At 38.4% G+C, this 27,968-nt stretch overlaps 1 protein-coding gene and 2 non-coding genes across 9 annotated transcripts; all 3 read left to right on the top strand.

Annotated features, from left to right (window-relative positions):
- Window positions 1-27,968, top strand: NAP1L4 (nucleosome assembly protein 1 like 4). Of its 7 annotated transcripts, none has more exons than XR_004751222.1 (17): window positions 1-187; window positions 2,377-2,417; window positions 4,460-4,491; window positions 5,675-5,736; window positions 6,588-6,687; window positions 7,308-7,449; window positions 7,565-7,651; window positions 9,098-9,223; window positions 10,549-10,620; window positions 14,219-14,358; window positions 15,901-16,046; window positions 17,573-17,595; window positions 18,195-18,314; window positions 18,603-18,632; window positions 19,877-19,954; window positions 21,094-21,131; window positions 26,684-27,968. XR_004751222.1 is itself a non-coding variant. In XM_035327371.1 (17 exons), exons 1-16 carry the CDS (start codon window positions 16-18, stop codon window positions 21,097-21,099), a joined length of 1,356 nt encoding a protein of 451 aa, XP_035183262.1. In that variant the 5' UTR covers window positions 1-15; the 3' UTR covers window positions 21,100-21,131; window positions 26,684-27,968. The 7 variants fall into 7 exon arrangements, 5 of the variants coding, with proteins under 5 accessions (XP_035183262.1, XP_035183261.1, XP_035183263.1 ...); XM_035327371.1 differs by having other exon boundaries at window positions 19,898-19,954; XR_004751223.1 differs by lacking the exon at window positions 21,094-21,131.
- Window positions 7,865-7,993, top strand: LOC118168715. The gene has a single exon (XR_004751753.1). It is a non-coding gene; the product is annotated as a small nucleolar RNA SNORA54 (small nucleolar RNA).
- On the top strand, window positions 11,768-11,888 carry LOC118168716. Its single transcript, XR_004751754.1, has one exon. It is a non-coding gene; the product is annotated as a small nucleolar RNA SNORA54 (small nucleolar RNA).

Raw genomic sequence — 27,968 nt, 5'->3', positions numbered from 1 at the left:
CCATGCCTTTTTTCGATGAGGCGGCACTTCGATTTACCCCTCAGCTTTGAAAGCCGCTGGCGTACAGCGGCCGGTAACGCGCCGCTCCCGTACAGCACAGCCACAACGCGCCTCCCCAGCGCGTGTGCGTGCCGGGGCAGCGGGCCTTGCAGCGCAAGCAGGAGCCAGGCGCTGCCGGGGGAGCGAGGTGAGGCAGCGCCACGGTTTCGGCTAATCACGGCGCCGACAGGGCCCGCGGCCGGGTTATCCGAATTTTGCCAGGGGAAGATGGGGCGGGCGGGTTGCCGCCGCCATTTTGTGCCCCCCCCCACGCCCCCCGGGGTCGCTGCCGCTTTAAGGCCGCAGGCACGAGCCCCCGCACCCCTCCCCTTCACCCCCCTCCCTCCACCACGCGCTCGCCCCCCTCCCCTCCCCGACCCGCGCTCGCCCCCTGATTGGCCGCTCGCCGCGCCGCCGGATAGTCAACATGGCCCGCGTGCGGCGCGGCGGCCGCGGCGGCGCTGGGGCCAATCGCTGGCGCTTTTACTGAGGGAGGCGCCCCCTCTCAGGGCCAACGGGAGGCGGCTTTCTTAGCGGACGGCGCAGCCCGAGCGAGCCTGCGAGGAGCCTGGCGGCTGGCGCTGCCTCCGAGGGCGGGCGGGACACGGAGAGGGGCCGCGGGCAGGTGAGGGCGCGGCGGGGCCGCCGCTATCGGCTCCCGGCCCTCAGGAGGCCGCTGGGCAGCGGCTGGGCTCGCCGGGGATGGGGCTCGCGTGCGGCGGCCGTTAGGGCCTGAGGTGGGGCGGGGTGGGGCCGGGCCGGGCCGGGCCCGGCCGGGCCCGGCCGGTGGTGGCGGGGTTGCCTGCGGGGAGGGGCCCGGCACCATCTTAACGCTACCGCGAGGACGTGGGGCTGAGGGAGCGGGGGGGGGCGCTGCGGGCTTCTCGGCCTCCCCTTGGTCTCCTGCGGGACCGGGGAGGACGAGGAGGGAGGGCTGGGGGTGGGGAGCGCTTCTGTCTCGCCTCGCGTGAAACCCGTAGCTGCTGAGGTCAGGCGTGGTGCTTTCGTTTGATCTCATCCAGGATCTTCCGTGCGCTTAACGTGTTCGGTTCTTTTCTGGGGTTCTCTTTTCGTTTCGAGGCTCCCGTCCTCCAAGTGAGGACATCTTTAAATTTTTTTGCTGTTGCATCGGTTGTTTGCCGCATGTAACAGCACATCCTTCGTGGGATTTGTTTGGTTCGTTTCGGTAACACCCCCCTACAGGTAGGGAGGCAAGTATCCAAATTCTGGAGGTGAAACCTGAACCACCAGGCAGATTTTTATAAACTCATCTTAAAAAGTACTTGCAAAGTCATTTTTATAAAGTCAAAATAGTATGCCCTCAGTACAGCTCTCAAGGTGAGCATAAGTGCTGCTGGTGTTCAGGGCTTGTGGAGCAGGTTTATGAGTTTTTTCCTCTGGACTATTTTTTTTGTTATTGCTTCTAGTTTTGCTTACAAAAAGTGTCAGAAACTATTATGTTTGTGGCTTCCCACAGAGTTGCATCCCAGCAGGTCTAAACGGAAGTCATAACTTTCCCTTTTGATTTGTTGTAGTTACAAAAGTAGTAACAGTTGTGGGTAGAAGTCTTCCTGTGAATTCACATGTCCAATAACTTCTTGTTTTATATTCTAGCTGTGTAAATTTAGAAGGCTCTTATAACAAGAGGTAGGCTTTTTTTTAGCTGAGAAAATTTATTCTGCGTACGTTTTTGTTTGTATTTCTTTCTATTAAAGAAACAGGCTTTTCCTTTAAAGGTGCATCCTTCAGGATGTTTCTTGTCCTTATAATGAGCTTTTGCTGTTGTATACTGTTGGAAGCGTGCACTGAGTTTAGTTTCCTGCCGTTTTAGGTGCCTACTGCCATGTGACATTCGTTCTAGGCAAACTGCAGCAGACTGATTTACGGGACAGGTGGTTGATTTAGTCCCCTCCTTCCCCTAAGCTTCTTGTCTGTGTCAGTTATATGAAAAGGGTGAACTGTCCAGAAGATGTAAGATATCAATTTGGACTCGTGGTGGTAGTGATAATAATATCCTACAATAGTCTTTTTTTCTTGAGTTCTGGTAGCTTTTTTTTGTCTTTGTTGTCTACAAGCTTTTTTCTTGGAAGATAACTAAGGCTCAGTGCTTTGCTTCTGTACTTTTGCAATTAACTATGCACTTAACTTTCTGTCTAAAATCACCTTGCTCTCTCCTCGCCTGTCTCCACCAGCTTTCATGGAACAGTTCTATTAGTAATCTGCAGCATTTAGGCCATTAGAAGGGAGTTGCAATGCCACTGGGAATCATAAGTTTTTATTATTTTTGGAAAAGCTTCTTTTATTTTATTATTCAGTTTATTTCTTTTAATTTTTCAGTTACCAAAGGAACAACTTTGAAGAGGCAGACCAGACTGAAAGTATGTATTTGCACAACGGAATGGTGTCTTATCAATTTTATTACGTGTTATTTAGGTAAATGGCCCTTGTCAGAACATGCCTAATTGATGTCTGTTCCAGTGGAGCTCAAGTCAGCTGCTACTTAAAAATTATGCAAGCTGTGGGAGCGTTATTTTATGCTTCCCAAACAGGAATGAGAATATTGTGTTCAGCATCAGGGCTGAGAAGTAGTTCCCCACAGGAAACACAGCACAAAAAATGGAGCAGAAGATTTGTACGTGGAGTGGATTTTTTCCATTGGCTCTGTCCCTGGGCCAGTGTTGGAAGGGACAAGACTTTAAGGCTAATTTTTAAGTAACGCGAGTCTGCATTTTTAGTTGCTTACTCTTGCTTCCTCTAATAGTGATGAGGATCATGTAACTTGTTGGCTGAACTCTGATATTAGGTCAATTTGCTCTCTTACCTTCCTAATCATCTTTTTTTTTCCTGCTTTTTGTATGCAGTGGAAGGAAAGACTAGTATATGTTCTTTTATTTCTTCAGCTGTAAGATAGCAAAATTCTCTCCTTTTGCTCCACAGCATGGTTGCTTGCATTGTTACTTTGCCTTTTTATGTTTAAGGCAAAAATAAGTGTTGGCAATTAAAAAAAAAAAGTGGATTGCTGACATAGACCTGGCCAAAAGAGCTTGCTTTCTTGTTTGTTCCTGGTCTATGGTGAGCTCGCATTTTTTTTGTTGGCTTTTTTGCTTTTTTTGATAGATGGTAAGCAACTATATTTCCTGTGGAATAATCTAATGTGTACTCCTAGCTTTCCATTTCTGTCTGTGAAAGTGTTAGTTTTCTAGCTTAGAGCAGGAATTTCCTTTTTCCAGGTGGGGGAGTGTATACATTCTCTGCCACCCCTTCTCTGACTGTCACTCTGGATGTCCTTAACATTCTTCTCTGGTAGCTGTCTATTGGAAGCCAGGCTAAAGGTCAGCCTGCCTGGGCGTTACAGGCTCTAAGAAACCAGACTCATAAGAATGATGGAACCTTCTTTGTGTTCTTAAACTTGACTTGCAGACTCATATCTGTTTTCTTGAAAACTTAATAGTGTAAAATAATCTATACAGTATGTAGTGGTTACTTGGGTGTGCAATGAACTATGTCTGGAATGAAGGAGGAAAAAAATACCTACTAAAATAGACATACAAGCTTGTGTATGTCAGCCTGATAAAGAAGTTACAATGAAATAAGGTAGGCGGTCTGGCTCTGTCTCTGGAGAGCTGGTTTAGATCGTTGGGGCTGGGGTACCTGTGTTAAGCTTCTGCTTCCATGTTTGTTTGTTTGTTTTCTACTCTCAATAAATAAACTCAAGGCAAATCGACACTCTGAGTAGAGGAGTCTTCCAGCTGCTGTCAAAAACCTTCTTTTTAGATAAATAATTTTCTTCCCTCCAGCATTCTGGTTCTATTTATCTGGTAGCATGTTTAAGTTGTCACTCCGTATAGTGCAGCAAAAGCAGCTGTTCACAAAAATAGCCCTGATTAGACTGACAAGTGAGACATTTTTCTGCCCAGGTGACATGAGAAGAAAGTCTTTTCAAGTTGTACTTTGTTTGAACTTTCATAGTTTCCAGATCAGACATAGTAATACATAGATTAAAAATTCATTATTTACTGTGGTACTGTCAGGGAATTAAAAAATAATATATTTCTTCATCATCAGGTTTTTATTTTTTAAAAAGAATACAGAACCAATCTAGGTATGTGTTCTTAGGATGAAGACTTATGATCTGGTAGAAGCAGGTTGTAAACTGAAATACATAACAGGAAAAAAGTCTAAAAGGATGAAATGAAAACACTTAACATACTGTTTAAAAATTGACCAAGTTCCCATTTGGATTGGATGTTATGTGAGCTGTTCACTTTACTGCAAGAGATTGAGTGATGACTTTCTTAGAAAAAACAGAGGGAGTTTATTTATCTTCTTGTCTTAAACCGTTACATATTTTATCTTTACCTTCTTTGAGGTAAGCAAGCTACCATTAAATTATTTCTAAACACTGTATTTCAACTTGCAGGTGGATACAGGCACACAGATGGCAGATAACAGGTATGTTGGACTGATTTCATGAAGTTAAATCTAGTTACAGATGACTTCATCTGGTCTTCTTGCGGGTGAACTTTTTTTTCTCAATGAAGAGGGTATTACCAAACTTGTATAAGAGTAAGATAGTAATATTTTCTGTAGCTAAACTGCATTTCCTTACAGCAAGGAGAAAATGCCCATTTACCATGCTGTAAGCTGAGAATGTCGGATATTGGCTACAGAATAACTCTGATTTGGGCTTAATGTAACTACCGTTGTGTTGTCTTGACTCAGTTTTTCATGTTCATGCTGAAATGCTGTAAAGATGTGAAGAGAACACTGATCACTGTTTCTCTGATCTATATGATTTCAGCATGCAGAAGGCACTGCTTTATTTTCTGATTTTCATAATGTTTTTAGAACAAATAAGAGTCTCTTAAGCTGGTGTAAATATATATGTGATGCTGCTCTTTCAATGCTTGCACTGCATCAGGGTAAGCTGGATAAGTTGGCCTATCCAGTAATTAATAATACCCACTTGCATGTATGATTTTTTTCTCCTTTTATATCTGAGGTAAGATTAATTTCAGCAATACCCAATCTGTGTTTTGCAACCTCTAGACAGGCAGGGAACATAGGGAAGACTTGTTGGCTGTTGACTCATTCTGGGCCCTCTCTTTCCCCAGCACAGGAAGCAAGATGGAAGACACTGTGGGGAGGACAGGGTTGTTTCTTTCTTAAAATCAAAGTGACTGTTCTTCCTATTAGTCAAAACAACTTACTGTACTAAGTCCAAAGAGCTTAGAGCAGTCATTTAAATTGCTTCCTTACCTGTATTCTTTCTAGTTGTTTTTTTTATCCCTTACTCTAAAAGGATGTCTTGAGTTTTCACTTGTGAGTAATAACACTTCCCTGTCCAGGATGACCCAGTACAGGTCAAAGGCCAGACATTCACTTAAGATATTCATTTATCTGTCACGTAGCTATTCTTCCATCTTTTGCTTCCTGTTCATCACAGTAGAATTAATTTCATATCCAAACTTCAGGTTTTGAAAAGCTTAAAGACATAAGCACGTCTTCTAGTGGCATACTTGTTTACTACAGGTCAAGTTTTATCAACACTGAAAATTCAGTATACTTTTGTTCTTAAATATTAATGTTTTTACGAAATGATGCTTTTCTAATGTTATGTTTTTAATTCTTCTAGTAAAGCAGAAGATACTGCTTCGGATTCTGTGGATGCTGCTAAAAATGCAAGTGACAAAAAAGGTAAGAAGTACATACTAGTAGTAACACTACAAAGGTGGAATAAAGCTGTTGCCTTCTGTATTGAAGCTTCTTTAATTTTAAAAAAAGTAATTTCAAGGAAAAAAAATCTATGTAAAAGTTTCATCAAGTTAGTGTGTGCTGTGGAACTTACAGATTTTGTTGTTGTTGTCATCTCTGATGAGTGGTGGGAAAGAATGGAAAGATCAGGAAAGCAAATGTCTGCATGTTAGGAGTGCCACGTGAGTCTTACTAGTGAGGCTTTTAAACTCCTAACCAGAAGGTGTGACCTCCAGAAAAGTCTTCTGCTAACTCTTGTGATGACTGTTTGAGGAGTCATATAAGTTGTAAAAGTATCTTGATATAAAAATGAATACTTGTTGAGGAAGTGCTCATTAGTGCAGTGTTGCTTTGTTGTACAAAGCTCACCAAGTTTGTCACACATTTTCAGGAGTAAGACTAACTGGGAAACACTTGAAAATGTCTAAAAAGTATAATCTGATGTTTCTGTAGCAAACTTGTGGCTTACAAACTAGAGCTCGTATAGAGGGACGATATAGGAACTTGTATTTTGCAATTTCTTAGAGAAGACAGGAAATCTGCTTACATCAATGTGCTATTTGTAGAAAACAAAGATTTGATATATTTCTAAAGAGAGGAATGCATTTTCTATTTTTCTTACCTTTCTTAAATCTGATCCTCAGGTAACTGAGTTATTAGTTCACTATAGCAGTGATATTTGAGACATGGAAAATAGCAAGTATTTTTGCTGTTACACAGTAAGACTCATAATATGATGTAAGTGCTATAAATATATTCAGATTGGTTTTAAGAATGGGTTTCTGTCTTCGTAGAAAAGCTGGCAGACCAAGTGATGCAAAATCCACAAGTTCTGGCAGCTCTACAGGAACGACTTGACAACACGGCGCTTACCCCTTCAAGTTACATTGAAACGTAAGTACAGTGCGTAATAAAATTCTTGAAAGACTGAAAGCATAATGGAATGATATTGCTGTATAATTAAGGTAGGAAATTGGAGCAAATGACCTGTTAAGTAAAATGGTTGACTTTAACCGTGATTCAGTGGCCTACATCTGGAAGAAAGAGTCAAGTTTTAATTTTTCTATGAAATTTTTAAACAGGATGTTGCCCCGTTTAGTGTTTTCCTTAGCTACTATAATTTTGCTTTGAAATATTTTTTTTTTCCATTCTACATTGTTTCCTCTGATCCGTATTCTGTTAGGGTGTGCTGATTTCTATAAAATTGTTGTCTGGATGTGGTGGAAAGGTCAGGACTTGTAAAGCTGCTCTTTTAGCCCTAGTTTAAAGTTTCCTTTTTAAAAGGAGGATACGCTTACACTTCCAAGTTTTGCCTTCAGCAGAAACTTTTACCTTTATTTCTTTACTAGAAATATAGCTGGGAGACTATTTTAATTAAATTTTTAAAGTTACTTTAACTTAATTTTTAATCTATCAGAATTGCATTTGGCTTATAAGCAGCCTGTTTCACAGTGAAATGTTAAATAATGGTGAGGCAACTAGTTTTTAAGCTTAAAGAACTGTTTATTTTTTAGCTTACCAAAAGCAGTGAAAAGAAGAATTGATGCCTTGAAACAACTCCAGGTGAAATGTGCCCATATAGAAGCTAAATTCTATGAAGAAGTACATGATTTAGAGAGAAAATATGCAGCACTCTATCAACCTCTTTTTGATAAGGTGAGAAGACTATAAATGTTTGCTTACAGCTGTGTCTATTCTGTTTGCGTATATGTAATTTTACTTATGCCAGTAGCTCTTCCAGAGAAAAAAGTTAATTTTTCTTCTGTCATAGAGAAGAGAGTTTATTAATGGAGAAGCTGAACCCACAGATGCAGAGTCAGAGTGGCACAGTGAAAATGAAGAAGAAGAAAAACTAGCTGTAAGTACAAACTGGGTAATGAACTAGAGATGGAGAAGATTTTCAAAGTTAATTCTTGTACAGCATTTCCCATTGAAGATGGATCTTTTGGAGAGAAAAATGTTTTACCAGTAAAGTGCAGCTGTGATGAACACTTCCTTAGGTCCTGTGAAAGCTTCTAAATGCAGTTTAGCTTTTTTCAAGTTCTTAACTTCAGCGAATTCTTGTTTTTGTTTGCACTGTTCGTAATCTGTTAGCAGCATTATTCTGTTAATGGGTTCCATTCCAGTGCTATATGATAACCCCAAGGTAATAAAGGCTGGCTGTTTGTCTGCCTGTTCTCTTTATTTTGGGGGGACATAATTTAGCTTAAATGTCCAGAAATATAAACTAGACACGCATCTCTTAGTTGTAAAATGGAATTGACCTAATCTAATGTATTCTGGCTGGTGGATTCTTTCTTCCCTAATGAGTAGAAACTATCTAGCTTTACGAAGGATGATGTAATGGGTAGGCTGCCTTTTAGTTTTTTATTGTTGTTTTTTGGAGATGGATACTCACTTTTTTTAAAATTTATTATTATTTTTAAAGAACAGTGACCTACTTAGAGTGCCAAGTGTGGCATTCTGTCAGGTTTTCCTTGCATTTTTCCCATGTTACATCTCCCTTCGGTTTCTTTTGGATACTGTTTTATATACAATGCAAATTATTCTTTGTTTTGACCAGTCTCATGAGATTTAGCATGATGCAGTACTCAGTGTGTGGAAGCAAAAAGGTTTCTTAGGCTTTGTGTAAGTGCAGCATTGACTGGTGATGTTCCATGCAATTATAGATCAGAAACATGTCTAGATGGCAAGTAAAATGCTGCTTCATATTGGCTAGCCATTGCCCAAGCAGCTGCTGTTCAGAAGAACTTGTGTATTTGCTGCTCTCTAGTGGTGTAAATGCGAAGGTGCAATATCACTAATTCATACTGCAAATCCCTTGTTTCAAGGGCTAGAGAAGTAACTTGGTCATTTTTGTTTTAGTGACGTTTGACATCAGTTATGTGTACAGAGTTCTGCATTGCAAAAAGTTATTTGTTCAATATTAATAATGAAAAGTAACCATGGAAAACCTACTTTGCTAACTATCCTGCAAAATTGGGAAGCTAGGACAGTTTCAGAGGGCAGAACTTAATTTTAGACTTTTAGGTAGAATTCTGTCACTGACATGTGAGGCTACAGGAGAGAGATAAATACAAAAAAAATGCATTTGTATTTTTTCTGTTTGTGGTAACGATGGACGTGTTTTTTTTTTCAAATTACGGCGGCTGTCACTTGGTTATTTAGACTTTGTACAAAATAATTCCAATTTAATTGAAAGGAGTTCAGAGTTGACAAATGCTTTGTACATCTACTTATGTTTATGTAATATATTGAGAAGTTGTGTTTTTATTTCTTAACTGTTTTTGTATTTGTTTCACAGGGAGATCTGAAAAATGCAGTGGTAATAGAAGAGAAAGCAGAAGCAGAAGAGACAAATGTCAAAGGAATTCCAGACTTCTGGTTTACTATCTTTAGAAACGTAGATATGCTAAGTGAATTAGTACAAGTAAGTTTGCCTTACAATGAGAGTAACTTCTGTCATACGTTAAATGCTACTCTTTCCAGTTACTAGTGAGTGCTTGGAACCTTGTGCTGCACCTTGGTCAGGGTAATTACATCAGCATGGACTGAGAGCAGTTCTGTGGGGAGGGTCTTGGGGTGCTGGTGGATGAAAAAATATGGATGTGATTGGCAAGGTGTGGGGCTCCCAGGCTGAGAAAGATACGGACCTGATAGAGCAGGTCCAGAAGAGGTCTACAAAAATAATCAGAGGGCTGGAGCACTTCTCTTAGTGAAAAGATAAGAGATCTGGGGTTCTGTAGCCTGGAGAAAGGAAGGCTCTAGGGAGATCTTACTGCTGCCTTTCGATACTTAAATGAGGCTTATAAGAAAGGTAGAGGCTTTTTACTAGGGTACAGCAATAGGATAAGGGATAACAGTTTTAAACTCAAAGAAGGTAGATTTAGATCAGATATTTGGAAGAAGTTCTTCATTCAAGCTGTAGGTGAGGCACTGGAACAGGATGCCCAGAGAAGCTGTGGATGCCCCATGCCTGGAAGTTTTCACGGCCAGGCTGGATGGAGTTTTGTGCAGCCTGATGTAGTGGAAGGTGTCCCTGCTCATGGCAGAGGGATTGGACAAGATAGGTCTTTAGAGGTCCCTTCCAACCCAAACCATTCTGATTCTGTTGTGACACCAAATCTTTGGGCTTTCAGAATCCCTAATACTATTCCTGAAGGTGCTTGAAAAACTAGTGATAAGCAGAACAGCTGACCAAAACTGCTAAACAGGATGCAGGTTTTCTTAGAAATGATCTTGTAACAACCTCTGTAGATATTAAAATGCAAATTTACAGCTCACAACAGCTGTTTCTCTGTAATTAACTTAGTCTATAGTTTTTTCAAGGGTACTGTATGTGTACCTATGGTTGAGTTCATGTTAAATATCCTCTGTAGTTCTCAGTTATATTAATTGCTTGTAATGATATTAAAGAATAAACCTCTGAAGTCTGTCTTTTTGTACTCTGAATTAAGAGTAATACTCTGAATTAAGTTTTTATTCTCAGTAATATTCATGAAGCCTAGTATGGTAAGTTACCTAGTATGGTAACAATATTTACTGAAGACAAGGTTTAGTGACTGAGAGTTGGGAGTTTGACACGGTATTTACAACAAGGATTAAGAAATTTGGATCCAAATCTGAGCGTTAGCTGCAGTCTTTAACTGCAAGGCTTAGTTTGCTCTTAAGACCTGGTTGAGCAAGCAAGCTAGATGAAAATTTTGGTCTTCTAAATATTGCCTGTACCATAAGAAATTGCTTTTTCCTTTTTAGGAGTATGATGAGCCAATCTTAAAACATCTGCAGGATATTAAAGTTAAGTTCTCCGAACCTGGACAGCCTATGGTGAGTTTTCCCTAATTGTTTCTCATGAAGGTTGTAGTAACGATGGGAGCAACAGTTCAAACTTCTAATTCAATCCTGTTTGGCTGGAATATATAGGGGGATTCTCTCTGGGCTTATATCTTTATGCTTTGGCTTTTAATGTTCAGATTTCCTGACCCTTTGCTTTTTCACCCTGCATCTTTAACGTAGCTTTTAGATTGCAATTCTGATTCAGTTCTGGCCACTTATTGCTTTAATTTTCTATTTCAAATTCCAAATAATCTGCTCTTTCTGTGAAAGTTACATGACTGCTTTTGTTTTGCAAGTGAATTGTGGGTGCTACTTCCCACATAATGTGCTTCATCACAAGAAGAGTTGTGACTTCAATATTAATCAAAAGCAATGATAATGGGTATGGTGCCTATAGGAAAAATATTAGATGGTCTTTTGAAAGTGTACCCGATAAGTTAAGTTTTGCCTTTTTTCAGAAACATTCATGTTCATGCAGGTTCTTTGTAGTGTTCCTTTTGCAGATCCTGTGTTTGTCAAACCCAGATTGTTCTGTTGCACTTCTAATTCATGCAGACTATATGTATTCCTTGGATTTCTTTTGAGGGGGAGGCAGGGAAAGAATGGAATTTCAGCCTACATGTTCTTTCTTTAAACTTCATCCTTCTGTCTCTTTTTTCCCCACATGTATTTTTTGATGGTTTGTTTTACGGAGTTGTAGTCATGTAACCAACGTTCTAAAATGCAAGAGATGCTTTGTTGCAGAGCTTATAAGAAAGATAAAAGGACTTTCTCAAAATACCTTTTAAAGGCTATTAACAGCTGAAATGAAGTTTTTAGCCCTCATTGTCTTCTATTAGTACAAAAATCTTGAGCTGATAATCAGCAAGGGGGGCAGTATGGACAGGAAAAACTGGGAGTTAAGTTCCTAAATACTGTTAAGGCTGGAGAAGATATGAGTTCTATGAAGAAAATGAATTGTTTAAGTACAAAGTTAAGTATTGTAAAAAGTTAGCTATGTTTCTGGATAAAAAACACTATTTGGTGGCATTCAGATAATTTGGGAATAATTGTTTTTGACCACAACATTTTTGTGTGTTCTCATTTGGCTTTGTTTTACAGTACCTTAAGTTGAAGACATCAGTGGATGTATCTTGTCTCGCACTGTTCGTAACCTCTTGACAGCATATTCCTGTGATTAGGTTCCATTCCAGTGCTACATGAAATCCAATAATGGAAGGCTGACAAATTATGTGTCTCTTCTGTATTTGGAAACAAAAGGATGTATTCCTAACCACTTCAGTGAAACCTGTTTACCAATTATTTGAGAATGTTGTTTGTAATTCTCTGACTATTAAAAGTTATTGCAGCAGTGATAACCTTGTAATGCAAAAAGTTCAAATCACTGGTGTGTAATAAAAACACTAATTCTGCTGGGCAATAAGTTTTGCAACTAAAATAAACATATAATAGTTAAGAATTTTTTGTTTTACCACTGATTAACTGCAGTTACTGTCCTTCAGAACCAGATTTACCTGGTTACAGTAATGGTGCTTCCAAAGTCCTGTTTGCTATAGCCTGTATGTAAACTTATCTGCGTAAAATTAAGCAATTCATTTTCTTATCTGCTTTTATTTATAATCAATGAATAAACTTAGATATGCTTATATAAATGTAATTTATAAGATACCTATTGATGTGGACATCAGGATCCCTTGCTAGCACATTGACACCTGGATGATGAGTATGGATATGAGTTAAGTAGCTTGAAATAAGGACATTTATTTATTTGAACTTCATAAGAGTACCTTCTAATCTATAAGAAAACTGTAGAAATTCATACTACATAGCTAATCCAATATCAAAAGGAAAGACACTCAAGGCTACTGGAGAGGTTATTACAGCTCTTCAAATAGGCTTTGAAACTTTTGTCTCATAATTAGCAGATGTAAAAAGTAATTCTGAAATGCTGTCTTTGCAGATAAGTTTGTCTTGCAAGTCCTTGGGATGCTGCCTGCTAAGTAATGCCAGTGGTTACTTTATAATCCTGGTGATGTTTTGTGGGTTATTTGCGTATGAGTGTTAGTCACTGGTGGTGGATAAGCTAAGTTTGACTTTTCCCCTGAGCATGAGTGCCAGAGAGGGATTTGTCCTAGCTGAAGAATACCTCCAAACCATGCTGGATATTTTGAATTTTGTCTACAATGCAAGTAAAGCTAAAATAGACTATGGGAAGCCACCACAAATATTTCATCTCACAACTGGTTCCCAGTAGCCTCCTTTCCTTAATCTGCAAGCATGTGAGGTTTTGAAGGCTTCTGCTGCCCCCAAACCCATCTCTCTGTGACTTCTGTCCTTCCAGATTTCTATCATGTGAGGAGATCCATGTGGTCAGAGAAAGCAGATGGTGAGGGAAAACTGAGGGGCCTCTGGGAGATGAGTGAGGGATGTTTGTCTTGGATGAACAGACTGCTGTCCCTGGAGATACTTAGCTGTCTTCACATGGTAGACTTTCCAAGAGGACAAAAAGGTCTTGAGTTATAAGAGACTATTTTCTGGCCTATGGCTGAAGTGTGCTGGGGAAGTAGATTTGCAAGCTCTGCAACATGTGCTCTGTAAGGCTACTGAGGCTAGTGGTTTTTGCACTTAGCTCGTCTGTTTTGCATGTGCATGAGGTCTAGGTATTATGGCATGTTGCCAGGGTGGTAAATAAAATATTTTAAGTAATAGGGCATACTGCGTCTATGCAGTAGTTCTGGTGATGCTGGAGCTTTTGACTTTCAACCCTTCTGTGCTGCTGGAGAACTGACCTGCCTAAGCAGACTTCCCCCTCCTACCTCTGCTTCAAGTAATGAAAGCAGTGCTGCTGGAAGAAAAAAAAAACACACCTTTATGAACCTTTAGTTCATAGCTGATCCTGAGTGAGAAATAGGCTTGTATAGCTTTGTGTGATCAGTTTTTGGAAGCTTTACAGATTTGAAAGTTGATGCTTTATGTATGCAATGGTTCTCCCTAGCTGGAGCTTTTTGTTCTCCACCTAAGTTGCTGAATTTCTGTTAACAATTTTCAGGTGCCACATGAGGGATGATCATGAACATGTTATCAGAAACACCTGCTTCAGGCTGCAAGCAGTTAAAATGTGTAATGTTAGGCTTCAGTTTATGAAGCTAGGGTTCTTTTTGCAGGACTTCTTATTATTAAATAAACATTCTGGTTCATGGTGGAGTGTACTACTTAAATACAGACTCCTGAAAAATATATTTTAAATTAAAAATGTTTGTTTCAGACTTGAAATATCATAGCATTGACTGCTCAGAGCCAGGGTTAGATAGAGCAGAGCTCAATGGTATTACTGTGAAGCCAGAGTGACTTTCAGAACAACAGTTGCATCATCCCTAGCTAAAGGATGAAGAATAGGCTTCCACAGAACATGAAACAAAGACTCTTCTCAATTTCCTGATTCTGCTGCAGTGAAAGATACGTTTACTGTCAAGTCGTTCTTTTTTTCCTGTGTTCAGAGTTTGATTAATGGTGATTCTGCTGATTCACTATTTCAAAGATTAAAAAAAAACCGTTGTTAACATAAAACTGTAATGCAACTTTCTTCTAGTCTTTCTCATTAGAGTTCCACTTTGGGCCCAATGACTACTTTTCTAATACAGTCCTGACAAAAACCTACAAGATGAAGTCGGAGCCGGACAAGACAGATCCCTTTTCATTTGAAGGACCTGAAATAGTTGATTGTGAGGGGTAAGGAAAACTTGAAATTCAAAAAACCTTTTGAAGTGCTAGTCGATGTCTCCAAGATGCTGTTTCTTTTCCTGACTGGTGATAACGAGTGAAGATAAATATGTTGTTTCCTTAAACTGGGAATGTTTATGAGGATGGTGATCTTAGCCTCAGCATGTAGAAGTGTGTTTGTATGTGTATATATATGTGTATGTGTACACAAATATGGAGTGCATTTGTATTCCTGTGCCTTTCAAGTTAAAATAGATCAATGAGGTAACAAGCCTTTAACTTCTAGATAAGAGGGTAAATTAATTTTATTTCACAGCTCCAATAGTCACTCTGATAGGTAGCTTTAGAGTCTATTGGACTTGAGCCCATCTCAGCAATTTTTATTCCAGCAATACTTCAGAATCTGGCAGGAAGTGGTCATATGTGTGATCTGTTCTCTCAGCCCAGAATGTGTTGGCTGTGTATTTTGTTTCTGTTAGTCTTGGCTGTGTATCTCTGAATGTATTCAGAATGCAGTTTCCTTGCTTTTTCCTTTTTTCTCTTTCTTCCTGTTTTTTTTTCTGTTTAAAGATTTTTTCCCTTTGTTTTATTTTTCCCCTCACAAAACTTAACACTGGGAAAATGCCAAGTACTTGGTCTTTTGAAGGTACCTTGACAACCTCAAAATCTTTTGGCATTTAGTGCTGTGTTAGCTGTTTGAATTGAATGTTTGTTTGCATTGAGGCAAAACGTCATCTTGTAAGTTTAGTCAAACTCACACCTAAGTGAAAAGTTAGTCCATCTTGACAGTAACTTCAGATAAACAAAGTGCTTTATATACTTTGACACCATGCTTGGCTCAGATTTTTTTTCCCCCTCATATTAAAAGAGAACTGTCTGTGTTTACTGCTTACTCTTTGCCATGTGCAGTTTGGGGTAAAACTGTAGGTACATGGAGAATGACTTTTAATTAAGGTAATGTGCCAGTTTGCACAGTAGCAGAAAGGATCCAAGAAGTTTGTTATTTCCAGCTTGTTATATTTTATTGCCAAGTCAGTCTGAGCACTGTTGTTTGGAGAGCTAGCATGCCTCTCCCTGGCCACTCTTTTTGGTGCGCTTTTCAGGGTAACTGGACACTGCCTTGGCCTGCAGTGAGGTTAAATTATGTATTGTTTTCTGACAACCAGGCCAGTGGAAAAATCATTCTTAACTGTTGGGGTGTTGTGGATTGGCTTAATCACATCCTCAGCTGCAAAACTCTAGTAATTGGGCCAAACAAGTGTTAAGGCATGGGTGGGGTGGGGGCAGTGATTATGCTGAGAAAATGGCCTATGTAGGTTTTCTGTTAAGGGAAGTATTTGGTATATCCAACATATACATAGTTACATAGTCTCTAGCAGTATCATGCATCCTAAATATCTTGTCAAGTAGATTAAGATGCCAGTGTGTGTAAAAGTAGCTTTAACTAGAAAACTGGAAACCATCTTTACTTTGTTTGTTGCTTCAGTGCTCAGTTCTTTATTTCCATTGATGTGTTGCATTAAAATGCTGTTTCCCACATGTTGTCTTTAGGTGTACTATTGACTGGAAGAAAGGAAAAAATGTTACAGTTAAAACGATCAAGAAAAAACAGAAACACAAGGGTCGAGGCACAGTTCGGACGATTACTAAACAAGTACCTAACGATTCTTTTTTTAACTTCTTCAACCCAATAAAGGGTAAGCTTGGAAACTGAGAATGTAGGATTCTTAAAATGCAGTGTTTTATATGTAAATACAGCTTAAGTCTATAAACTGTATTTGCTACGTTGTACATTTAGACTTCTTACTGGAGGAGGATGGCAAACTGCAGCCCATCAAAGCAGATCACTTTGGTTTGGGGTTATTCTGTGGAATTTGGCAATTAGGTGTACTGTGTAAACAGGATTCCTTGTATGTGGAGTCTCTTGTAGAATCTCGTAAAGAAGTTGATTTGTTTTACCACAGGATGGCTCCATGCATCAGTTTGAGGTTTTTAACATGTGAAGCACTCTTCCAGTTCTGGTCAAAGTTCTAGAGTGTTAGTTTCATTTAAACCTTTGAGCGTTGGAACTTTCTGCAGTTTCTTCTGTGATTCATTAGTGATCCCTGATACTCCATATACCTTCCTAATTTTCCTGGTTTATCTAATGCTAGCTGTGTACTTACATACTTAAAGCAATTCAAGTGTATTCTGAAAAACATTGTATTTTGATACATCTCCCATTGTAATCTTTTTTCAAATATAGATAAAAGAAGCTGTTTACTTTGGACTTCAGAGATGTACTAAACAAAACTGACATTAGGTCTTGATTTAGTCGTAGGCTTTTATGCCCCTTCTGGATCATATTGCAAATCCCTGTTTGCACAGGAGTTAAACAAGTGATAAGTAATTCCAAGTTAATTTGTCTATGAAAACATCCTTTAAGCAGTTGTTAGTTTCTCTTATTTTGTTACACATGGAATGTATGTAGGTGCTGTTTTGAGAAAGGGATAGTGACTAGTTTGCCTCATGATGGCTTTATCCTGGCTTTTTATATATGTAAAGGACAAATTCTGGAGGTTCTTGTTTAAGAAGGCTCAAGGCTATGGCATGTGCTGGCGGTTAATACTTGCATTTTCAACTTGAGAACAGTCAGAATCAAATCATAAATTTTACAGTAGGATGACAATACTTATGGCACTTGATGAAAAGAGAGAAACTAGGATTTTTTTTTTTAAAAAAATACACTGTTCCTTAATTCTGCCAAGCACTTTTGTGACTGCATTTTGATTTAGTCTGTCCTGGATGCATCACTTTTCTCAAAATACTTTGAGAAAGGCCTTGTCTCAAAATACTTTGTAAACTCCTGTTAAAAGATAAATTCACTTGGTAGCATCTGTGTTTGAAGAGGAGGGAGGAAGGCTTATGGTGCTCTAGCAAAATAAAATTACTGTAATTACAGAATTAAAGCAGAAATAAGGTGTTGCTATATGAGGCTGCTACATGGTGACTTTGGTGCCTGTATCACAACAGAGTCTTTGCAGGTACTGTTTCTGTGGGTTTGATTTTAAGATGGATCTGAATTGACTTTAAAAGTTTAAGAGTTAGCTTTTGAAGTCTTTAATCATCCCAGTGCTTCCTGGTATGAGAAGGCCTTTATATTATGTTTTTGTCATTTTTGTATAGTCTAGCCCACCTCAATATTCAAACTTTACTTGAATTTACTGTCTTTTCTTTTTTGCAGTATCTGGTGATGGAGAGTCGTTGGTAAGTTTGTTTCTGAAATGGGACAACAGTTCTCTGCTGTTTTTTCTTCACCATCTCTATGCTAACTATTCAGATTCTTTAATAATTGTGTATATCTTAGTTATTTTTGCTGTTGCTGGAGTTGAGCTTTACCTTGATAAACTGAAAGATACTGTAGACTTCTCTAAATCCTGTGATGTTTTCCTGTTTCATGTCTTGTTGATAAGATAATCTGTAACTGTCGCTGTTGGGAAAAGGTCATTACTTTTTCTAGTCACACAACTGGTAACGAGCTCTTCACGAAAGTCTGAAGCAGTCTAAACAATTCCGCTACATCAGGTGTCAGGGCCAGCAAAGTCAATGTGAGCTTTATTTTTAATAGAATGTGTTTTTTAGCAGGCTAGTAGCCTGTACATAGATGGTAGATTTTTTTAAAATGTCAGTTTTGCAAATCTGGATTTAGCCTTGCAATATTTCTTTTATTGCTACAAAATTAAGTACAGGTCACCAGAAGGGTTGATGGTGTGTTTCTCAAACCTGTGATTTTTATTTTTCAATTAAAAGAAAATGTTTGCTGCAGAGGAGTGAACGAAATTATTTCAAACTGATTTGCTTTACAGGATGAAGATTCTGAGTTTACTTTAGCAGCAGATTTTGAAATTGGTCACTTCTTCCGTGAAAGGATAGTCCCTCGTGCTGTGCTTTATTTCACTGGGGAGGCTATAGAGGATGATGATAATGTATGTATGCCTATCAGCATTTTGTTTATTAGTCACCATGTACCTAGAAGCTGTCTCTCTTACTTCTGATTAGACTAGTTTGTATTATTGATTATGTGATGATATCTGAAGAAGTTCCTATTACTTGGGAATAGGAAATAGCTCACAATAAATTGAATGGTTGCTAATGTTCCTTTCTGGAACGGGCTTAGTTTCCAGTACTGCGTTTCAGTGTGCTAGAAGTGTTACTGCAGAGATTTTATGCAAATATTAGCAGAGTTGATAAAACTTCTTGGTCTTGTTTTTCAGTTTGAAGAAGGTGAAGAAGGTGAAGAGGAGGTGAGATGCATACTACATCTCTTATAGAAAACTAATTACCTACTGTATTCCAGTCCTGAAATTTTGTATGGTACTACTTTCCAAAAGAGCTCAGCATTTCTGAGTTGTAAAATCTGTGTTTTACTTCCTGTAAGAGCACTTACCTAGGGTTCTCCTAGTATTTTGGGAGCTACTTTCTGTCACAAGTCAAAATTAATTAGGCAGAGACTTTTTTTGAGTGCTGCATGATAAGACCCTTCATTTTTTTCTAATATCTATTACTTAAGTGGTAATGAAATTTGGTTTTCAGTTTTTAGTTGTCATACATCTTAAGACTGGTTATTGCCAAATATCAAGCTCAAAAAAAGGGAGAGGGAGCAACTGCTAGGGTTAAAGGTTCAATTTAGGGTGAATGTTCTAGTATGCCAAGAGCTCTTGTCCGTCTACTGCAGTGTTGTATGAATACAAGCATACCATGAAAGGCTGTGCACAAAACCACTAAATGATACCACACTTGAATAAACTAATATCCTTGACAGGTAATTGCACTTTTATTTTACTATGTTTGCTGTGGTGTTCTTGCTCATTGGTTAAAGGTACATACCTGACTGTCGTCAATCTCACCAGAGTAGAGTGCATTAGAAGTTACTGAGCTGGTGGCTAGTAAGAGCTGGCAGCTTTCAGACTGCAATTGCTTTTCTCTTTGCATGTTGTAATACAGACTTCTGGGCCTAGGCTATTGAGGACTAAACATCTATATTTTTAAACTGGATCATGATAGAAATGTACATGTGTTTTTTAATCTGTACACAGTGCCAGATGTTACTATTTGGATACAGGCATGTGTACAACAGTGCAAAAATACTGCCAAATCCTGTGGAGAAATACCTAATCTGTCCACAGTAGCCTAAATAGAGAGATTCTGGGAGGAGGTGAAAAAGAACGAAATTAGACATAGATACTGCTTACCAAAACTGCAAAATTCCAACTAATGCATCAGGTAGAACTTCAAAAATCGCTAGCAGACTGCAGCAACTTATATAGGAAGGTTTCCTTAAGTCATGCTGAATCTTGTAAATCTTATGTTTTAAGTCTTTTAAAGATTTTGCTTTAAGATCTAGAAGATGCTGAATTCTTTTAATCAAGCCAAAGTAGTTTTAATGTTGACTGCTGAAACACTCTGGAATACAGTGGTAATACTTGCTATTTTGTTTTTTTCTCCATTGCAAAAAGTTGCACTTTTAACCTGTTTTAATTTCTGTTAGTTTATCTCTATTTTGTCATAGGAGTTGGAGGGGGAAGAGGAGGGAGAAGAGGAGGAAGATGCAGAGAGTGATGCTAAGGTAAGGATGTTAGTATGTTTGTGTGGTACACACTATAACCCTGAGCAATGTAATAAAGGTTATAGCAGTTTGAAAATATTAACAAATTGTTTTTTTAAAAAAAGCCTACCTCCTGACTGCAGTGTTTTCGTCTTCCTCAGTACTCACATTGCTCTTAAAAGAAAAATTTAAGTCTGGATAAATATAAATTAAGGTAATTTCTTAACTTTGTGCATTTACCTCTTAGCAACACCTTTGTGTAATAAGTATATCTCTCTTCCTTTAGAAAGGTCTTATTTCAAATATTTTTCTGTGGTTGGACTTCAACTTGGAATTAGTCTGACAAGTCTCAACTAGTTTTCATTTATTTACTTTCTTTGTTAGAATTGTTCTTTTTGGTTGCTATAATGGCTGCAGGTTGGACTCCACATGTCCATGCTCAGCTAGGATTCAAAAAGTTAGTCCCCCAACTTTTGACCTTAAAACTTTGTGTCACCTGTTTTAAAACTCAGCCTAAGGCCTAGTGCTCCTTCTGATAGGTATTTTTCGATCCTTCAGTTATATTAAAGTTAATACTTAAATTTAGTGAAGCCAGGACAAAGATAACAAAGACTTGTACTTATTTAGTTCTTAAAACATCAACTTTTAATCTTTTCTAAAGGCACAGATGAAAAAGTTAAAGGTATGCAAAACTACTTGATCTGTGGATGAAAGTCTTACAGCAGCTTAACGTGTCACTTTTCTGACTTATGAAGTTAATACACATCGTATTGCTAGTACATGTTTTTTGTCTCCATATCAAGATTTGAGCTTACTTTTCTTTATTGAGAACTGCTGTAAAGAAAGTCTGTCTTGAGGAAAGATTGATCAAACAGGATTCATATGACAGAAACAAATGTTCTTACTCTGTTCTGAAGGATCAAAATGTAGTAGTGTACCTGTAATGGAAAAGGGTGGGAGAGCTGAGAAACAATGTTAGTTCTGAGTCAAAGTACATTCATGCTAAGTAAGATCCTTTTAATGGCAGAAATGTGAAATCTGTTACTCTTTAGAAAGAACTTTTAGTACCTTGGAAGGTTATAGCTGTTGCCTCCTGTATTATTTTGTACATTTCACTTTTCATTCATGCTGACAGTTCCTTTCAATTTTTTCCCATTTAGGTGTAATTTAAGTCTGTTTATCATTCATACATTTCTAGGTAAGGTGGAATTCCATTCATACCTTAACTTCCAAGAAGTCCCATTGTAGCCATGCAATGTAGTTTGTTTGCTAGTCTTGACTTTTGTTTTCCTTGTATGGGGAAAAGAAAATGGGGAATGGGGACTTCAGGGTTTAGGTTTTATTAGTAGCTCAGAAAACCAAAAAGTAGTGCATACAGAGATGGATGCCTTTAAATCATATAATGAAAGTAGATTTTTCAGAATGACCTCTTTGCCTTCCTGGCACAACTTCTGCTTTGCTTTTGTAGCAGTCAAGCTCTTTTCTGTACACATGATAAAAGATACCGAGACTTGTCAGACTTCATTTTTCCTTCTTTGTGATTTGATGTTGCACCTCTTTACTGTTTCTAGCATACTTGCAAATTTCTAAATATCTCCTCTGCTCTCCTTAAGAATTCTTGTAAGTCATTGACTTACTTGGTATGTCCTTTCCAACACTCATTCTTACACTGCCTGACAAGTTCAGTTGGTCACGCTGAAGAGGCCTTTTCTTTAGCACTCATGCTTCTGAGTAGGTTTTGTTCTCCTGCTCATTTTTCTCCTTTTATTTAAAAGGAGAGAAAGTCCTTCTATTGTACACTGTCTCTCACCTTTCTTCCCATACTTCACAGAGAACGCTGCCTGCAACAGGCTCCATGCTTCTTTTCCTGTATTTTAGGCTTCTGTGTTTTTTTTCTTTGTTACTTATGTGAAACTATATTCTTTCTAGTTCTTTTCCTCCCTTCATAAGTATTGCTCTTCTTTGTCTGTTCAATTCACTTAAGCTGTGTTTATTTCCAATCTGATGTGCTTTGAAAAGCCAACCACCATCTCAACATACTTGCACTGTTTATTCATGTGCTGTAGTAGAACGTTCATTTGTCATGACAGCTTATATGTCATGCTGCTGCAGTCTTACACAACTGTCTTCCCTTACTACAATTAAAAATCGTTAGCCACCGTCTTCAGTTTTTCAAGTAAACTTGGAATTCTTGTTTTGCCTCTTAAGGGTCATGCCCCCTAATCCTGTCTTCCATTGCTGCCTCTGTTCATTCGATCTGTCTCTCCCCATCCCCTGCCCTTCTTTACCTTTCAGTTCCCCCCTTCCCTTTTGTTATATCTAGAATAGCTTTCCTTTTTGTGTACACAAAAATAATGGTCCTTTACTCTGTTTCTGTTTTGTATCCAGTTTTGCCTCTTCAGTCACTTCCATGTTACCTCCTCCTTTATTGTTGTACTTCATTTGCTTGATAAATGTCAACACTTTTCCCTTTGCTTTGTCACCTCTTCCTCCTTCCTCCCTCGCGCTCCTGACAGATTTAAGTACATTTGAGTTGTTCAGTTAGAACCAGGTCAGTATCGTTATATATAATGCTGTGCTATGTATAAGTTGTGGCTTTGGAAGACTGAGCAGTCACGTGATTGAAAGTAGCTTCAGAAGATGTCAAGCTTATTTGGACAACAATAGTTTTCTGTACTTGCATGCCCTGTTGTTTAACTGCCTTTTTCAAGTTACTGATATCATGCTTGAATAGAGAATTAGTTGACTGGGTAATGCAGAACACCAGTTTGAATTATGAGCTAAAATCAGCTGTTAGAGAGAGACTACTCCTGCTTCAGGATGCTTAGTATGTCTTTTAAGTAACGGTGGCTGAAGGGCTTGTTAGCAGTGAATTTATTTTCGGAACCTTTTGTAGGGTTTTTTCTGTTTGTGGAGGAAGCAGTTTAGACCTCGTGCTTGCTTAGCTCCAGTTAGCTGTGAGTTTATTTCCCACGTCTGTTTGATATCCTTGCTTTTTTTCTCAAGAACATATGTTAGAAAAGGAACAAAGATAAGCTTTATCTCTATGACTCCTAACTGGAGTTTATTTCATGCTAAAAATATTTGGAATATTGAAAGGCTTTCTTCCTTGTGTGCTGGAAAGGCATTGGCTTTAGTGCCTACTGACTGCATTGATCCCACTGTTGTTGGCAGCCAAGTGCATTTGGGAGTCAGATCTCGATGGGCTGCTTGTGCCTGCATGGCTGCTTTAGCAGATGGAATGCTTGTGTAACAGAAGCTTCCCAAAGTGATCTGTAGAAGTAAGGAGGTGAAGGCTTGATTGTTCCTTTATTCAGCTAGAAATATATCCTGCCTAGTCTGTTTAAACATTGAAGATTAAAAGGAATTCAGTCTCTTGTTTTAATAGTAACTTTATGCAAAAAAAAAAAAAAAAAATGTGGCTTGAAAGGATTAAATTACTAAGGTAAATGGCACAGGTACTTTGGATGCATGCCCCTATTCTCCGTGACTCCAGATTAATTGAATGGGTGGAAGGGAAGCAGTGGGCTGTGTCCATGAAAGCTATGGAAGCAGTTTGTGGAGAGATATTCATACTAATTCAGACCTGCTTTTCTGCTGCATTTTAGCCCTCTCATGCTGTAAATTTTAGGTGAAACTTCCTCATTAAATTTGATGCATGTCCTCTATCCATAAGCAGTTGATACAGTTCAGCTGATCTGGTTGCGGATGTCTGAAGAAGTGGTCTGTATATAGGCTAATTAGCAGAAGATTTTTGCATTTATCTCCTGGGTAATCAAATCCCAGAAGAAAAATGTTGAGGTCCATTGTAGCAGGACTAATAATTTATTTTTTCTGTTTCAAACAAGCGGTGCTATAAACAAGAAGCAGTGACACAAAAGCTTTACATATAGATACTAGTTAATGAAGGAGTTAAAAATTAATAAGCTTAAGAGTAAGTGGGAGTCTCATTTAGCTTGTGTATCTCGATTGGAACAGTTTTTCAAGCTGGAATCAAGGCCCCAGAGCAGTTTAAACCGCTGCTTGCAAAGCATAAGTAAATGTTCTGAAATAACTGCCTTAAAGACATTGAAGTAAAAAGTTCTGCCACAGTTCATGTGAATTTAAGTCATTGCTCAGGACTTGTATAGAAAATTTCTTCAAGACAACAAGAATTCTTATTTGACTCTGTAGCAATGATGGTGAATCTCAGCTTTTGTTTACTGATATATTTATTTTAAAATGAGATAAAATTCTTCCTCATCTTTGCTAGTTCTAGTATTTCCTTTTTGGTCTTTGTTGCCTTCCTGACACACTTTACCAAGATTTTTAAGACCCCTTTGAAAGTTAATTTAGGAAAATGTAGCGTAAGTGGAAATCTTGCTACTGTGGAGGAAATAGAGCAGGGTATGTTCAGAGCTGCTAAATGGATTTTGGTAGTGGTTGTCTGTCCAAATGTCACCAGCAGTCTGGGCAGCATGGGAAGAACAAGCTCAAACTAACAGCCATGCCTGAGGGAGTAAGGATGTAGTATCTCAATCACACTTACAACCTAGGGTCTGGATCTTCCAGGAGCTGTTATAGGCCAAAAACTAAATTTCAGCTTTCATGTGCCTGATGGGGAAGCAGTAACTTTAGAAGAAAAGCGTAGTCATCAACCTGTGCTGTTGCATCTCACTGGCTAATCCTGAGGTTTGAGGCTGACAGGTAAATGCAGGCAATGAGCTTAAGCTGGCTCGCTCGGGAGTAGTGCTCTGCTACTGAATTAGGGGAAGCAAAATGATTATGTTGGATACTGGATCTGAGATATTACTTTGTTACTTATGCCCAGCTTAAACAGTTAATACGTATTGTCAAGATAGATATGCCCTCAACTATAAGCCAAAAGTGGCATAAAATACTGGCATTTTTCTTGAAAGTTTCCAACAACTGACTTGTATCTGACAGCCTCTTAAATTGTATATTTTTCTCTGTATAAGAGCTGTAGTCAACACTGAAAGATCCTTAAAAAGGAACTTTGTCGGACCTATGATGCAGGTTTTAAATGCTTACACAGAAATAAAGACAGGTATGAAGAAGAGATGAAACTTATTAGCAAGTATAAGGATTTTGTTTGGCCATTAAAATTTGGCCAAAATGATTGCAGTGGTCAACCTAAATGAGTCTGATTTCCTATTACAGCTGAATAGGAAGGAAGGGAGGGAGATGAAAAGCTTTTGAAGTAGTTTGTAAATAATTGGTTTGTTACTTGATTGCGGCTCTTAGCCAGAGGGTGTGTGGGAGAGGGAGTGGTGCTATTCACTACTCTATTGCCACATTCAAATACAAAGTAGCTGTAAGAAAAAGGCATTTCTGAAAAAACTTCTTGAATAAAAAATGCTGGGTGTTTGTTGCCTGCCTTTAGTGGAAATGACTAGCATGCAACAAATAGCAATGGCCGTCAGGTTTTTTTGAGGAAAAAATACTACTGTTGTGCAAACATTTATTCTTGAAAAGAATGATATTCATGCTGCATTTAGTGCTGGATCAGTGAAAATGAGTTCATGTTTTCTGGGAACTCAGGCAGTTGAGAAAGTACAGAGTTGAAGTTAGCCAGATGCACCAGGGGAGGAAGATCACAAGTTAGGAGTCTGGAATGATAGTGACCTCTAGCCCTATGCAGTTTAGGTGGTGAAGGGAATAATTGTCTGGGTTTAGAACAGCTTCTTCAGGACAAACTTTCTGATAAAGTATCTTAGTTGCATCTCTTACTCCTCTTCTACAAGCACAGTGCTTAAGTTGTCTTAGCTTTTGGTTGCTTGATGCATGATGAACTCTTGCATGTCTGCTTCTTTTGCAACATTAAGAAGTTCCTCTTCAGGATGGTTACCCCAAAACATCTTATTTTGCAGTTGGTGGCATTCGAGGTGTCATATTTTATAGTTTTCTTTACTATAATTCAGCAGGTTTCTGTGACATAGATTTTGTTTATAACAAACTCTAATAAGAACAGTAAAGGGAGAAGTGAACAGGAAATACACAGAGTAAATTCTTCTGCTTTCTAAGAACACTGTTTTACAACAGCAAAAACCAAGCAAGATGTACAATGTAAAACCTGAAGTTCTTAGCTGTTTAAGTACTTGTTCTTTCCCAGATACACTTCCTTTTGCCAGAGGGGAAATAGTTTTACTCCCTAATGAAGGTGTTTCTGCTTTTGCATACTCAGATTAACATATGGACTTCTTGCCCAGTGTTAAACTGTTGAATAGTTGCATACTGGTGATGCAGAACCTAGATGAAATCAACACATTAATTACATTTTTATCACCTTTGCAGAAAGAGCAAGTAAAAACTCAATCATGCTGCAAAAATAAGCAGCCTGACTTCACTGCCTTCGTCCCTCCTCCAAGTTGTTGAGGAGGTGGCAGTTCATTGTTAGACAGTTTAATACGAACTGAAAGTCAAACTGAGCCTTTGGATGGGGGAGTAGAAAATCACTTGCTTTCTGGTTTGTTTCAACCTCAGCCTACTGGATGGAGTTTAGAGAATGCAAATACAGATTAAAAAATAGTATGAGGTACCAAACAGTTGGAAGGAATTAAAAAAAAAAAAAAAAGGCACTATTGCTGAAGCCTTTGTGATCTAACCTAAGTTTACATGTAGCTTGCCTTATATGTTAATGCTCTCTAGCTAGCTTAACTGCATAGACAATTTATTTTATTCATTGAAGTATTCTATTTATTGTATGCAGTTCTGATTTTTAACTGTTATTTTCTTTTTCCATTTGAACAGAAAGATTCCAGCCAACCTGCTGAATGCAAACAACAGTAATAAGGAAATACCACTTCAAAGTGATATTTGAACAACTTGTAACAAATATTTGGATACCTGGCCTGCAGTTCAGGATACTTCATCGCTGCAGCACAATCTTATTAACAATGCTTAAAATTAATTTGTTTTAAAATGCATGATTTTCACTAACTTTTCTTTTATTGCTTAACATGTACAGTGGCAACTTCAATGCATTTGGGAAATAAGAGGTTTAAATAAAGCACACTCTACAGCCGTTGGTACACTGTAGCTCAGTATGTCAGTAGGCCTTTAGAGCCTTTTGCCCTATGCATAGGGGAATAGTCCAGACTACCAAGTGAAGATTATCCATTTTCTTGTTAAAACCTTGAAAATTGTGGAATAGCAATGTGCTGAGAAGCTAAAGTAAATGGATTACATGTATGGTAGCTGAAACGGATAGAGCAATATGAACTCTTTGCTAGTTTCCTCCCCCCCCTTTTTTAATGTTTCTTGCAACCTACAAATTGAACTAGTGCTTGAGCAGCTTTAAATGTCATATTTATTATCTCAGTAAAACCAATTGAATTGAAGTAATTTTACTTCATTGAAGGGGGGTGTCATATTTGAGACTTAGTTGTTCATCTTACTATTTATTTATTCATGTTTGTAAGTACTTTGACAGAATTAGTGCTTTTTAATAGTTTTTAATATACTTGAAAATATTCTTCCTGTTTTGCATAAAATATGGGTACTTGTACAACAAATGATTTGAATTGGTCTCAATGTAGTAGTCTAGACAGAAAAAATGAACTTTTATCAAAATGACAACTCTTCTGGATGAAGATCAAAAAGTAAAGGCCAAACTTGCTGTCAATGGAAGTGGGTTGCAGCCAAAGAACCAGAAAATTTCCAGTAGTCTTATTGCTTAGTGTCCAGCATGGAAGGACCTTTCACTATGAACACGGAAGTTTAACAAAATTCAGTTCAATAAATCTGAAGTTTTGGTGTCTTACTTGCAACACTGAAATTATTCCATTCCACAATTTGTTTTCTTAAAGCTCTGAAGTCTCCAAAACTACCTTTTGTTGTTGTGTGGCACTTCAGGTACATGTTTCTAGTTTCAGCATCCATTGCCAACCTCTGGCAGCAGTTGAATAGCAGCTGTATCAACACTGTGACCAGGCATGTAGAGTGCTCCAGCCTTACCTTACACATTTGTAACAATACAGTGTTTTCAATTTGTACAGAATAGATAGAATATTCTATTAAAGTTGTGAAACATGAA

The sequence above is a fragment of the Oxyura jamaicensis genome, chromosome 5 (assembly GCF_011077185.1).
Source record: "Oxyura jamaicensis isolate SHBP4307 breed ruddy duck chromosome 5, BPBGC_Ojam_1.0, whole genome shotgun sequence".
In the NCBI taxonomy this organism is placed as follows: domain Eukaryota; kingdom Metazoa; phylum Chordata; class Aves; order Anseriformes; family Anatidae; genus Oxyura; species Oxyura jamaicensis.
Note: the sequence above shows the minus strand (reverse complement) of the source record. Positions and strands in the feature narration are given on the sequence as shown.